The sequence below is a fragment of the Calidris pugnax genome, unplaced genomic scaffold (assembly GCF_001431845.1).
Source record: "Calidris pugnax isolate Ruff unplaced genomic scaffold, ASM143184v1 scaffold139, whole genome shotgun sequence".
Classification (NCBI taxonomy): domain Eukaryota; kingdom Metazoa; phylum Chordata; class Aves; order Charadriiformes; family Scolopacidae; genus Calidris; species Calidris pugnax.
In genome coordinates this window covers 543933-556094 of record NW_015090863.1, presented here as the reverse complement: position 1 = coordinate 556094, position 12162 = coordinate 543933, and the positions used below count along the sequence as shown (strand labels likewise).

The following is a 12162-nucleotide window of genomic DNA, read 5'->3' as shown; positions in this document are numbered from 1 at the left end:
AGGCTACTGGGACCAGTTTGTTGCATGCAGGGCCCTATGTAGATGCGCTCAGGATTGGGAGCAAATGTTTGAACTTTCATCCCTGGACTTGAGCAGCAGTGCTGGTGGTACAAGAGGATGAGATATGACCTGTCCCAATAGACTCCCTGCCTTGCTGCTGAGTGTGGCTTCAGAGGATCTCGTTCAGGGACCAGATTCATCAGAGCTTTCTCCTGTGCTTCATCCTCATGGCTCCCCAAGTTGCCCAGCTGAATGTTTGCTTCTGCCTGATGCAGGGCTGGCCTATTGCAGACACCTCTCCACGGTGCGAACCCACCTCTCGGCCCTGGTTAACCACAACATCGTGTCTCCAGATGTGCCCTGCAGCGCCAGCTCGGGACTGACTGTGGACATATGGCAGAGATACCTGCAGGACAGCACGGTAGGGCCGCTGGTGTTGGGACGTGCCAGTTGTGGTGGGCTTGTGACGTCCAGGGCAGTGCCACTTAAGCAGTTCTAGCATGGTAAGGTAAAGCACATGGAGAAGTTCCCTGAGAAGTCAGAGAGCTTGTCCCAGGCTGCACAGAGCCCAGGGGAATCCTAATCCTTGATACGTGGAAGCCAGGGAATGAAGGTTGCTCTCCTTAACCTCTTCTATTCAGAGCCTGTGTCTTTCACCCTGAGTGCTGTGGTCTGGAGGGGGGTCCAGGCACACCGTTACGGTGGGATAGCTGTGGCCAGTGCCACAGTCCTGTCATCCTGACAGTGCTCAGAGGCAGAGCAGTGGCCTTGGGTGACTTTGGTGGGCCACTTTCTGGCTGTGGTGAGCCTGTATTTCCCAAAATGTCCACCCGCAGTGGCCTCTGACTCTACTTAAGCCCGAGCAGAGACCTGAGAGATCATCTGCAGTGGATGGGCAGTGAGTTTGTAGGTGGTCAGTGTCTGGGCAGCACTTTGGATCCTCAAAGGTGGCATGGCCAGGCTGGGGTTGCCCTTGCTGATGGTCTCTGGCCCTGGCTGCATCTGTGCACTGACTTGAAGCTCTTCCTACAGACTTATGAGGACCAGGAGCTGCTGCGGCTGATCTACTATGGTGGGATCCAGCACGAGATCAGGAAGGCTGTCTGGCCCTTCCTTTTGGGCCATTATCAGTTTGGGATGACGGAGGCGGAAAGGAAAGAGGTTGGTGTGGGTGTGCTGCCAGCACAGCAGCCTGGGGCATCGCACTGGTGGGCCCTGGGTATTTCACCCCTTGAAGTGTCTATGCCAGAGTCCATCCTGTGCACCCACCGGGTGTTGTGTCCCCTTTGTGCTGTGGCTGTAGACAGGAGGTGGGAGGAAGACTCGGATAAGCAGGAATTGATAGGACCAAGCTGCTGGTTGTTCCTGTTTGGTGCCCTGTGCACCTCTGGAAGGCAGGAGGGAGATGGATGGTCATTTTTCTATCCCAATTTTTGAGAGGTTTTGTTGATCAGTCTCTGGTTGTCACTGTGCTGGAGATGGGTGACTTTGTCTCATCTGGCCATAGTTAACACAAGCATACACTTAACTTGTCTGTGCAGGGCTGTTTGGGGGATGGAGGAGGCACCTATTTTTGGGCTGTTTTAGGGGCATCTGTTCAAAGACTCTCTCTGTCTCCAAATGCTCAGGCTGATGACCAGATCCGTACCTGCTACGAGCACACCATGGCCGAGTGGCTGGGCTGCGAGGCCATCGTCCGCCAGCGAGAGAAGGAGTCACACGCAGCAGCTCTGGCCAAGTGCTCCTCAGGGGCCAGCCTGGATTCCCACATCCAGAGGATGATGCACAGGGATTCCACCATCAGCAACGAGGTGAGGGTGGGAGGGCTGGGACCACCCAGGCTCCCTGTTGGCTTGTGCTACAGGGAGGGATGGAGATAGGGTTCTTGTTCACCCTCCTGCCCTGACCTCTGCCTGCCTCTGCGCTTCGTTACTCACTGTAACCTGGGAAAGTCAGGATTGGAGCTTTCTTACCTGTTTTTCAAGAGTGTTTAGTGGGAGGAGCGGGTGTCTCCTGCACTATCTCATTCAGTATGACCCCAGTTTCCATCCTGCACTGACTGAGAGGTTTTGGTCTGCAGCCTGAGTGATCAATTGAAGTTTTAACAAATTTGCTTTGATTCTTGTAGCCACAGCGGCACTGAACACCTCTGCATCCGTGACCCTGGGTGAGGGTGCTGGGCACAGAAGGCCTGAATGCCAGGGAGAGGATGGGGGGTCCTGGCATAGGGTGGAGGGGGGCAGCCAGACCCCAGAGCTGTGTGTCCAAATCCAGACACTCTCACCAGTCCTGTGAAACATTCCTTGTGGGTACTTTTGGAGAGCAGCAGATATTCGTTACCTGATTTCCACCTTTGGGGCACATCAGGATTAGCTCCCTGGAAGTCAGTGTAGAAACAGGAGGAGGGAGGAAGACTCTTTTTGGCACTGAGGGGTTGTGAAGCAGGTCAGTGGGCTTCCTGGCTCCCTCTTTCATCAGCTGCTCAGCACAGAAGCAGCTTGGGCTGCTGCCTGGGGGCAGGAGGAGTGGGGTGGCTCTAGGACAGGCTGTGAAGGAGCTGGTGGGGCTCAGGGCAGCCTCAGTACACCGTGTCCCAGCATCCAGCTCCATGGGACTGCCTTTTAGCAGTGCGGTGAGGAGTTAGATCCAAAGCCCAAACCAAAGGGTGTGGAGGGAAAAGCCTGTTTGAGGAAAGGCAGTCCTGGGAACAGAGTCCGGGGGAGTGTTTCTGTGTGGGATTTTTTTCCTGGAGGAGAAGAGCCCGGCGCAGCAGAGCGAGTGGTGCTGGGTTCACCGGTGGTGGATGGAGGCCAAGCTGAAAAGGGCCTGGTAGGTGCTTCCCTGGAGACATTGTCTGGTTTCCTCTGGGGATGTTTTTGGAAAGAGATGAGCTCAGCCCCAGCCGTGCAGGCTCCGTGAGAGGGAGAGATGAGGGAAGGCAAGTCTGAAGTGGGGTCCTGGTGACACAGGAGCAGAGGGGGCTGCACCATCAGAGCCCCATGAATCGTTCCCATCCCCACAGCATCTGCACCGTGGTGGTTCTTTTGTGTCCCCTTCTGGGAACGTGGGCTGGGAGGGGAGCTGGAGGAGTGAATACAAGCAAATTTCACCCTTTTCCCATCCCAACCTGAGATTTCCTGTTATAAAATGCTCCCATGGTAATGGAGGAAAACTGTCGCCCTTCCTCTCCCCATCGGAGCCCTGCCCAGGGAACACCCCACAATACGAGGGTGGGGACAACTCCTGCTGCCGTTCCCAAAATGCCGTGATTTCTTAAAACCCTATTGTTTGTGTGTGATATCATTGCAATGCTCTGTGCATCCCAGCTCCCTGCAGCTGGAGCAGCTGCAGGCTCCAGCGCTGCTCCGAGCCTGGTCTGGGGGTGGCTCAGATAACGGGGAGGACTCTCTCTTAGACAAAGCCTCAATTGCTCAGAGGGATCCCACCAGGCAGAGCCCTGAGCTCTGGTAGATCCAAAGCCCGAGGCTTCCTTCTGTGCTTCAGCTGGAAGCCAGAAAAGGGTGCTGTTGACTTTTGGAGGGGCTGCCTCAGCCGAGGCTGGCTGAAAACATCAATATTTGTCCTGTAAGAAAAGGAAGAAGCATTAATATGCTCGGAGGGATTGTTTTATAGCCTGTGACTTCATCGTTTATGTAAACTAAGATGGGGTGAGCCACATTGCTGCCAAATTAGGACAGAGATTTGTAGAAATTTGCACTCCAGGGAGACAGCGTGACCTCTCTGGAGGCCAGAAGAAAGCAGTTCCTTTCAGCCCCAAACACACAGTGTTTGAACAAACGGATTGGCTCGGGACTTTTGTTTTTTGTCATCTTCTCCAGCAGTAAATGTCAGGGGCAGGCTGAGGCAGGGTCTGTGCTGTGTGACAAATCCGCCGGGCAGAGCTGATGTCGTGTGAAGGTCTTTCATGGGTCAAATAGGAGAATTTATTGGATGCGTTTCCTGCGTGTTCCTTACATGCAGATGTGTCCACCTCTGGTAGTGTGGCTTGAGCCTCCCCCTGTGACTCCAGACATCACGCTTTTTGCCTTTTCACTGGCCTTTTCCCTCTCTCTTGCAGTCTTCTCAGAGCTGCAGCTCTGGCCGCCAGAATCACGCCCGGCTGCAGAGCGACTCCAGCTCCAGCACACAGGTGGGTGGCAGCACCTTGTCCCCTCTTGCTCATTCAGACCCCCTGACAGCTCTGCCTGGGCTTGGGCTGATCACTAGTCAATAACCATCATGATTTCTGGCAAACAGAAGCAGTATTTGGAGGTAAATAACTCACAAACCTGCCTCTGGAGCCACTAAGGTCAGAACTTCCCACTGCTTGGTGGTGTTTGGCTCTGCCCAGGCTTGAAGGACCAACCCCCATGGTGGCCTTCACACTTGAGGGCCCTTGGCTGTTCCGTATGTTCGTAACCATGTGTTTAACCAACCTGTTTAAATGACGTTCTGCCTGACATATTACGCTGAATAAAGCGGAGCCCTTTGGAGCAGGGACTGTGGGCTCCGAGTTGTGCAAATGACCGAGCACTGACCTGCCCAAATCCAGGCAGGGAGGAACCTAAGGGCTGAAAGCTGTGCCCAGAAATTCCTCCCGAGAGTCTGGTTAAACTGGGACAGAGAGCTAGATGCCCAGGCTGAAGTTGTCTTCTCATTATAGCAAAGGTGTGGAGCCACAACCATGCCCTTAAGTCCTCCAGGCTTTCTTCCACTGGTTCCTTTAGTGAGCTGTGCACATCTAGAGATCTTCCTCCCTCCCCACCGTTGGGAACACGGGCATTATGTCCCCAAGAGCTGCATTCAGCAGTAAAACTGCTGAATGCAGCTCTTGGGGACATAATGCCCGCGTTCCCAACGGTTTGCTCACTCTCACATGTCCTTCTCCTCGTGCTCTGCAGGTGTTTGAATCCGTTGACGAAGTGGAACAGACTGAAGGAGATGCTCAGCTGGAAGATGGCAAACCAAGCAAGATCCCTAACGGGACGGTTCCCAACGGCACGTGTTCCCCTGATTCTGGCCACCCTTCTTCCCAGAACTTCTCCATCGCCTCGGGATTCTCCGAGCGCAGCTTCAGCAACGAGGACAGTGCCCTGGAAACCAACAAATCCTCGGCCAGCTCTCAGGGAAAGGCTGGTGGGTCCGATGTGCCAGCCCCACAGGATGGTGCCCAACAGGAGGAGAAGCTGGAGGGGCAAGACAGCCTGGAAGGGGAATTTCCCACCAATGGAAGTGTGGACTTTGTTCCTGTGGGTGAGAGCTCGGCAGGGGTCCTGCGTGACCGTGACGCGGTGGCCCTGACCGTGGTTGAGAGCTGGGCAGACAGTGAAGCTGAAAAGCAAAGCTTGGTGGAGAGTGAAGGGAACCTCTCTGAGGAGCCAGAGATGGAGAGCTTGTACCCACAGCTGGATTCTCTGGCTGTAGCTGATCTGGCCAACGGTGAAGCATCTACTGTCTCCTCCACGGGTGTCACCTACTCTGTAAGTATGGACTTCTTTGCTGAGTGGGTTCCTCCTGGGGGCTTCACTACTTACCTGTGTTTGTGCTGTGCTAATCCTGCAGCTGTGTGTACACAGAATCATAGAATCATCTGGGTTGGAAGGGACCTTTCAGATCATGGAGTCTGACCATCAACCTAATACTGACAAAAACCATCACTAAACATCACTCTAAGCTCTATGTCAACCCATCTTTTAAATACCATCAGGGGTGGTGCCTCAGCCACTTCCCTGGGCAGCCCATTCCAAGGCTTAATAACACTTTCAGTGTAAACATTTTTCCCAATATCCAATCTGAACCTCCCATGGTGCAACTTGAGGCCGTTTCCTCTTGTCCTGTGGCTCGGAAGAAGAGACCAATCCTCATCTTTCTACACCTCCCTTTCATGGAGTTGTAGAGAGCAAGAAGGTCTCCCCTCAGCCTCCTTTTCTCCAGGCTGAACACCCCCAGCTCCCTCAGCCTCTCCTCCTAAGACTTGTTCTCCAAGGGCTACAGGGGCTCTCCACCTTCCACCTAAACTCTGCCCTGTCACTCCATTGCCCTTGCAACTTTCTTTTTGGTTTTTATTTGAAAACAAAACAACTTTGCTTTTGTTTTGGGCAGCCAGAGCTACTGGACATGTACACGGTGAACCTGCACCGCATTGAGAAGGACGTGCAGCGGTGTGACCGCAACTACTGGTACTTCACCCCTGCCAACCTGGAGAAACTCCGCAACATCATGTGCAGGTGGGAGCCATGGGGGTGAGGGTGGGGGCCGTCCCTGCCACGGGAGCAGGCTCCTGACACTGGTGGTTGGTTTTCCTGAATTTACCTTGAGGCTGGAACCTCAAACTTTGCTCTGGTTACTGAGTTTCACCTCCTTGACTTCCTCCCCCAAGTCCCATCATCATCGTGGCCAGCAGGGCGAGGGAGGGGATTCAGTCCCTCTGCTCTGGTGAGACCCCACTTTGGGGGGGTTCTGTGTCCAGCTTTGGAGTCCTCAGCATAAGAAGGATATGGACCTGTTGGAGAAGGTCTGGAGGAGGCCATGGAGATGATGAGAGGGCTGGAGCTCCTCTGCTGTGAGGACAGGCTGAGAGTTGGAGTGGGCAGCCTGGAGAAGAGAAGGCTCTGGGGAGACCCTAAAGCCTCTTGCAGTCCCTAAAGGGGCTACAGGAGAGATGGGGACTCTGGATCAGGGAAGGGAGCGACAGGACGAGGGGTAATGGTTTTAAACTGAAAGAGTGGGGGTTTAGATGAGATATTAGGAAGAAACTCTTTGCTGTGAGGGTGGTGAGAGCCTGGCCCAGGTAGCACAAAGAAGCTGTGGCTGCCCCATCCCTGGAGGGGTTCAAGGCCAGGTTGGAGGGGGCTTGGAGCAACCTGGTGTGGTGGGAGGTGTCCCTGCCCAGGGCAGGGGGGTTGGAACTGGATGATCTTTAAGGTCCCTTCCAACCCAAACCGTTCTATGATCCCAGAGCTGTGGGGCTACAGTCAGGGGTCCAGCCATCCTGCCTTGTGCTGCTCTGCCCCGTGACTACCTTGTGTCTGAGTCATTGGCCAAAGCAAAGGGTTCCCTGGGGCTGCCCAGTCAAGCTGCCTCGTGGTCTGAACCCAGCACAGCCCACCTGCTCCCTGGCTAATGTCTGGAAAATAATTTAATGAGGATGAGCCCGCGGAGCTGTGGTGCTAATGAGGAAGTGCCTGAAGCGACCTGGTGGTTAGTGCCTACCCAGGAGACAGCGATACCTGGGCGCGTTTCTCATTCTCTTTGCTTGGTCCCTGTGACTAAGAGGTTGCTGTGTGACATTCCCCACCTCAAATCAGCTCCAGCTCAGCAGCTGGTGGCTGCTTCAGGGGCAGCGAAGACTAAAAAATATTATTACTCATCTTGCAAATATGAGGAGAAGCTGCTATTTCATTAGAGCCATCGCTTTATCTGACAGCCAGAGTCGGAGATATCTGCGGAGATGAGACCTCTGATACAGCAGATCTTTTTTTTTTTTTTTTGAAAACTAGTGGGGTTGGGTAGAAAAGATTGTTCCCTTTTGTGCCAGCAGTGGATCCGTGTCCTTTCCGACCACAATTTTGACTTGTTACCTAATATGGGAAGATATCTCTGCAGGCTTGGGTGCTTCCTGGGATGCCGGGTTCAGGGAGGCGAAGCAGGGGGGATGGTATTGGGCAGAGAGAGCCCTTTTTTTTTTATTTTTCCATGCAAAAAACCATGGCACAGCCCTGGATCGACACCCTGCGATGGCCGTGGCCATCGCAGGGTGTCGATCCAGGGCTGTGCCATGTGTGATTTATTTAAAAGTCCCCACAGAAACTTAATCATTGACAGGAAGAACGGAGCTACAGGCTTGACAGAATAAACAGGTCTTATTTTTTTTCCCCTGCCTGCTGGTCCTGGGAAGGGAGGCAGGGCATGGGCAAGCGAGGTGACAGGCTGTGACACTCAACGTGGCTCCTGAGAACTTCTCACGTTGCTCTCTCTCTCCTGCAGCTACATCTGGCAGCACATTGAGATCGGCTACGTGCAGGGGATGTGTGACCTGCTGGCCCCTCTCCTGGTCATCCTGGATGACGGTGAGTAGGTGGTTCTGCTCTGCTTTCCCCATCCCGTTGTTGGGAGCACGTGGTGGGATCTGCTGGGCCGGTGGTGGCCCTTTGCAGCGGGAGGGTCCCACGCTCGGAGGTGTGGAGCAGCTGGTGGCACCATCCCGTTTATCCTTGACTCCCAGTAGACCCAATCTGTGGACAACAGGTACTTTTTGGAGCAGGAGCTGTCTTTCCAAAGCCAGTCCCTGATGGTGTGTGTGGAGCAGGGAGGGATGTTCCTGCTGTGGGTAGATGGTGGGATGTGGTGATGAGGGGGCAGGAGTGTCTGTGCAGCCAAGCAGTGACCATCTCTCCACTCTCCACCCTCCACAGAGGCTCTGGCCTTCAGCTGTTTCACCGAGCTGATGAAGAGGATGAATCAGAACTTCCCCCACGGGGGAGCCATGGACACCCACTTTGCCAACATGAGATCCCTGATCCAGGTATGGAGATCATGGCCCAGTAGCCTTTCGAACCAGGGAAGGAAAACTGTTCTTGGGACCCTGGAGGGACCGAGAGGAGATTTCAGTGGTGGGAAGCAGGAGGGAGAACCAGGGGGCTGTAAAGACAGCCTGGGAGTAACACGTGCCAGGGTTGGAGAGGAGGGAGAAGCTGGGTGGGAGATGTTGTGGTGCAGTAGGAGAGCAGCAGGAATGGGGCAAGGCAGGCAGAGGGAGGGTTGGGGCCTCTCGTGTGCACCGATGAGTTTCCTTTTGCTTCTCTTGGCAGATTCTGGACTCTGAGCTCTTTGAGTTGATGCACCAGAATGGTGACTACACTCATTTCTACTTCTGCTACCGATGGTTTCTCCTGGACTTCAAGAGAGGTGTGTGCAGTTGTTTGAACTCTTTCTCATGTATTCCCATTTTGCTCTTCCCTGGTCGATTTGTGGTTGACTTTTCTGTCTAGAGAGAGAACCTGTTGTTCCAGAGCTGCTGGTGAACCTCCAGCGGGTTTGTGTGCTGACGCCTGTGCCACCTGCTGCAGGCCAGAATAGTTGTGTCTGCGGATGACTGACTTATTGCTTCCAACTGGAACAGGTTCTTGTGGGGAGGAACCACCCGGCGTGTCTCCCCGGTGCTGCTGTGAAGCCTGTGAGTCGGGTTGATTGTAAACCCGTGGCTGGTGGTGCAACTGCTTCTTCCTCTCTTCCCAGAGCTGGTGTATGATGATGTGTTTGCTGTCTGGGAGACCATCTGGGCAGCTGCACACGTTTCCTCTGCGCACTACGTGCTCTTCATAGCCCTGGCTTTGGTGGAAATGTACCGGGACATAATCTTGGAGAACAACATGGATTTTACAGACATCATTAAGTTTTTCAACGGTACGGTTGGTGTTCTCTTGGGCTGAATTTGTGGCAGCTGTTTGGATCTCAGCAGCACACCTCTGTGTGACTGCAACCAGTCATGGCTGGGCTACACTGGTAAATGTTTAGCACAAACAGGGCAGAGTATGGTTGTGCGATGCTGGTGCTTGGAACACAGTGGTGAAGAGACCCCTTGTCTCACACCATCAGGCCCTGAGGGGGTCTGGCCTGAGGGGAGCCACCCCACCACCATCCTTGGCATCAGCCCACCTTGCCGTGCTCGAAGGGAGCTGTGAGCACAACCAGTCATGGCTGGGCTACACTGGTAAATGTTTAGCACAAACAGGGCAGAGTATGGTTGTGCGATGCTGGTGCTTGGAACACAGTGGTGAAGAGACCCCTTGTCTCACACCATCAGGCCCTGAGGGGGTCTGGCCTGAGGGGAGCCACCCCACCACCATCCTTGGCATCAGCCCACCTTGCCATGCTTGAAGGGAGCTGTGAGCGTAGGTTGTGCTTCCTGCTGGCTGTAATCAGCCTGGGATGAGCTGGTTAATGATGGCTCTTCAGAGTCAGGTGTCTCTGAAGATGGTGCTTGGGAACTCTGGGAGGAATTTGCAGCTTCAGCTCCTGCCTGGAGCTTGGCTGAGAAGCCCAGAGCTGTGAGGATGGGGGTCTCCTTGAGACACCCGGGTTCCTCAGGTCTAACCTCCTTGTGGCTTCCTTCTGTCTGTCTTCCAGAAATGGCTGAGAGGCACAACACCAAGCAGATCCTGAAGCTGGCTCGGGACCTTGTCTATAAAGTCCAGACTCTGATCGAGAACAAATGAAGGACGTGAGGAAGATGAGGCATCCAGACAAAGAGCCGGGACTCCCCTTCAATGCTTCCTCCCCTTCTCCTTTCTCTCCAAGTGCCACACCTGTGGAAACAAGGTAGTTGGACACAGGCTGCTGTCTGAACTGGAAGTACCCTTAGCTCTCCAAGTGTTCAGTGTTAGGTCCAGGGGCCCCGGCTCAGATCTTCGCGGCCTTTTTCAGTGACTTAACCAAAGATCTGTACAATTGTGTTTTATTGCTAAGGCCTGGCTTTGGAAGCAGGACCCAGGCAGTGGCAGCAGAAGGGCAGCAAGCGTGGTGGTTCCCACCACAGCTGCTGAGGCTGTTGCCAGCATCCCAGGTCTGAGCTCGGGCTCCACAGCCCTTGTTGTTGTGAGGAAATAAAAGCTGGTTCCTTGGCCAGTCGTCACCCCGTGGCCCGGGGAAGCCAGCCAGCCCTGCAAGCCTGGACAAGACAGGGATGCTGCCATGCTCAGTTTCTTACTAACATGAGGTTCTGCCAGTAACAGAGAGGGGCTTTGATCACAGAAATTCTTCTGATCTTGTCCCTTGATGCGTAGCATCCCCGTTAGTAGTATTTTATTTTTTTTTTAGGGCTGTGTTCTCTCCCTGGGATTTTTATGTTGTTTGTTACTATGATATCTGAGCACACGAGAGTTTCGTCTCTGGATGGATTTTCAGAAGAGCTCCCAAATCAGCATCGGGTTTTTTCTTTCAAAATCCAGCCTGTGTAATGCTCTCTGAACACTGGAAAATCTGATCTGAACCTCCTCTGGGAACTCTAGACTTGAGGTTTTCTTACCTGCCTTACTCTGGCTGCTTGTGGTAGGAGTCTGGTCTCCCCGTTGTTCCTCTTCGACCCCCGTTAGGGCAGAGCTCCTCGGAAGGCAAGTCAGAGCTCCTGACTTTCCCTCTGAAGGTGCCTATCTCTTCCTCTGTTAATTAAAAGACCAGCTTCTCAAAGCCTAGACAGTGCAAACCATCCCCTTGGTGCCTGCAGATTTTCTGTGTGCTTCTGGGGCTGGCTGCGAAAGCCCCCTAAGTCCACTGAAAGTCTCTGGTTAGATCTTGGTGGGCTTCTTTCACACTCCTGTGAAGAGGAAAATAGCCCAAGGTCCCCGAGTGGTCTTTGCTTTTGGAAGATGCACTTCTGTGGCCGCTTTTCCTGCAGTGGCTCTCCAGCCTGGCAGCCCCTGGAGCACACTGCATGAAGTGCCTCTCCAGCGCGACCGGCGTGAGAGCTGATGGCTCTGCTGCTGAGGGTTTGGATTCATTTTTCAACTCAGGTAAAAAAAAAAAAAAAATGGGGAAAAAGAGAGGTGTAGGTTGTTGGTAGCTCTGGTTCCGCCGGGGAGGACTTTGTCCTGGCCACAGAAGGCTGCGGTGAATGTGTGCTCTCAGCAGCAGGGAAGATGCTGGGTTGTAGCTCTCTATAAGGGTAATTTCTCTCAAGTTTTGCTGCAAAAATTTGTGTTCCCCCCTCCATGCGATGTGTGATGTGTGTGTGTGTGTGCCCTCCTCCTCCCCTCTGCAAGATAAGGCCCTGCTCTTCTCTTGCTGTCGGAGCGCTGCTCGCCAGAAGGGAAAAGGGGCCCTTCCCTTCTTCTGTGGAACATCCGTCTGTGCTGACTGTGGTTTGCAGTTACTTGTGGCGTGTGTCAGATGTTGCTTGCAGGAAAAAAAAAAAGGCAGATGTAAAGCTGTGGAAGAGAAAACTGCTGCTCCAGGAAAGTTCTGCAGAGTGCGGTGAAGCGGTTTGTGGTTTTTTGAGGAGATCAGTTTGTCTTTCTGCAGTCCTGGGACCTGGAGGTTGCAGCCAAAAAAAAATGGGGAACAGCAGTGGGTGCTGAACCCTTTGGGGAAGAGAACTGGGGGTGAGAGCCACGGGGAGCCTTTCATTTCTCATCATCCCGACAGGCAAATCCAACCCAAGGGTGT

General features: G+C 53.7%; 1 protein-coding gene across 1 annotated transcript in view; it reads left to right on the top strand.

The window, feature by feature from the left end:
- SGSM1 (small G protein signaling modulator 1) overlaps positions 1-11591 on the top strand; it is a 59555-nt gene extending 47964 nt beyond the window's left edge. Inside the window, exons 21-25 of the mRNA XM_014944822.1 lie at positions 7987-8069; positions 8415-8524; positions 8811-8907; positions 9238-9405; positions 10129-11591. Coding sequence (XP_014800308.1) covers positions 7987-8069; positions 8415-8524; positions 8811-8907; positions 9238-9405; positions 10129-10217 — 547 coding nt within the window. The 3' untranslated portion in view covers positions 10218-11591. The remainder of the gene's footprint in view (positions 1-7986; positions 8070-8414; positions 8525-8810; positions 8908-9237; positions 9406-10128) is intronic.
- The last annotated feature ends 571 nt before the right edge of the window (positions 11592-12162 follow it).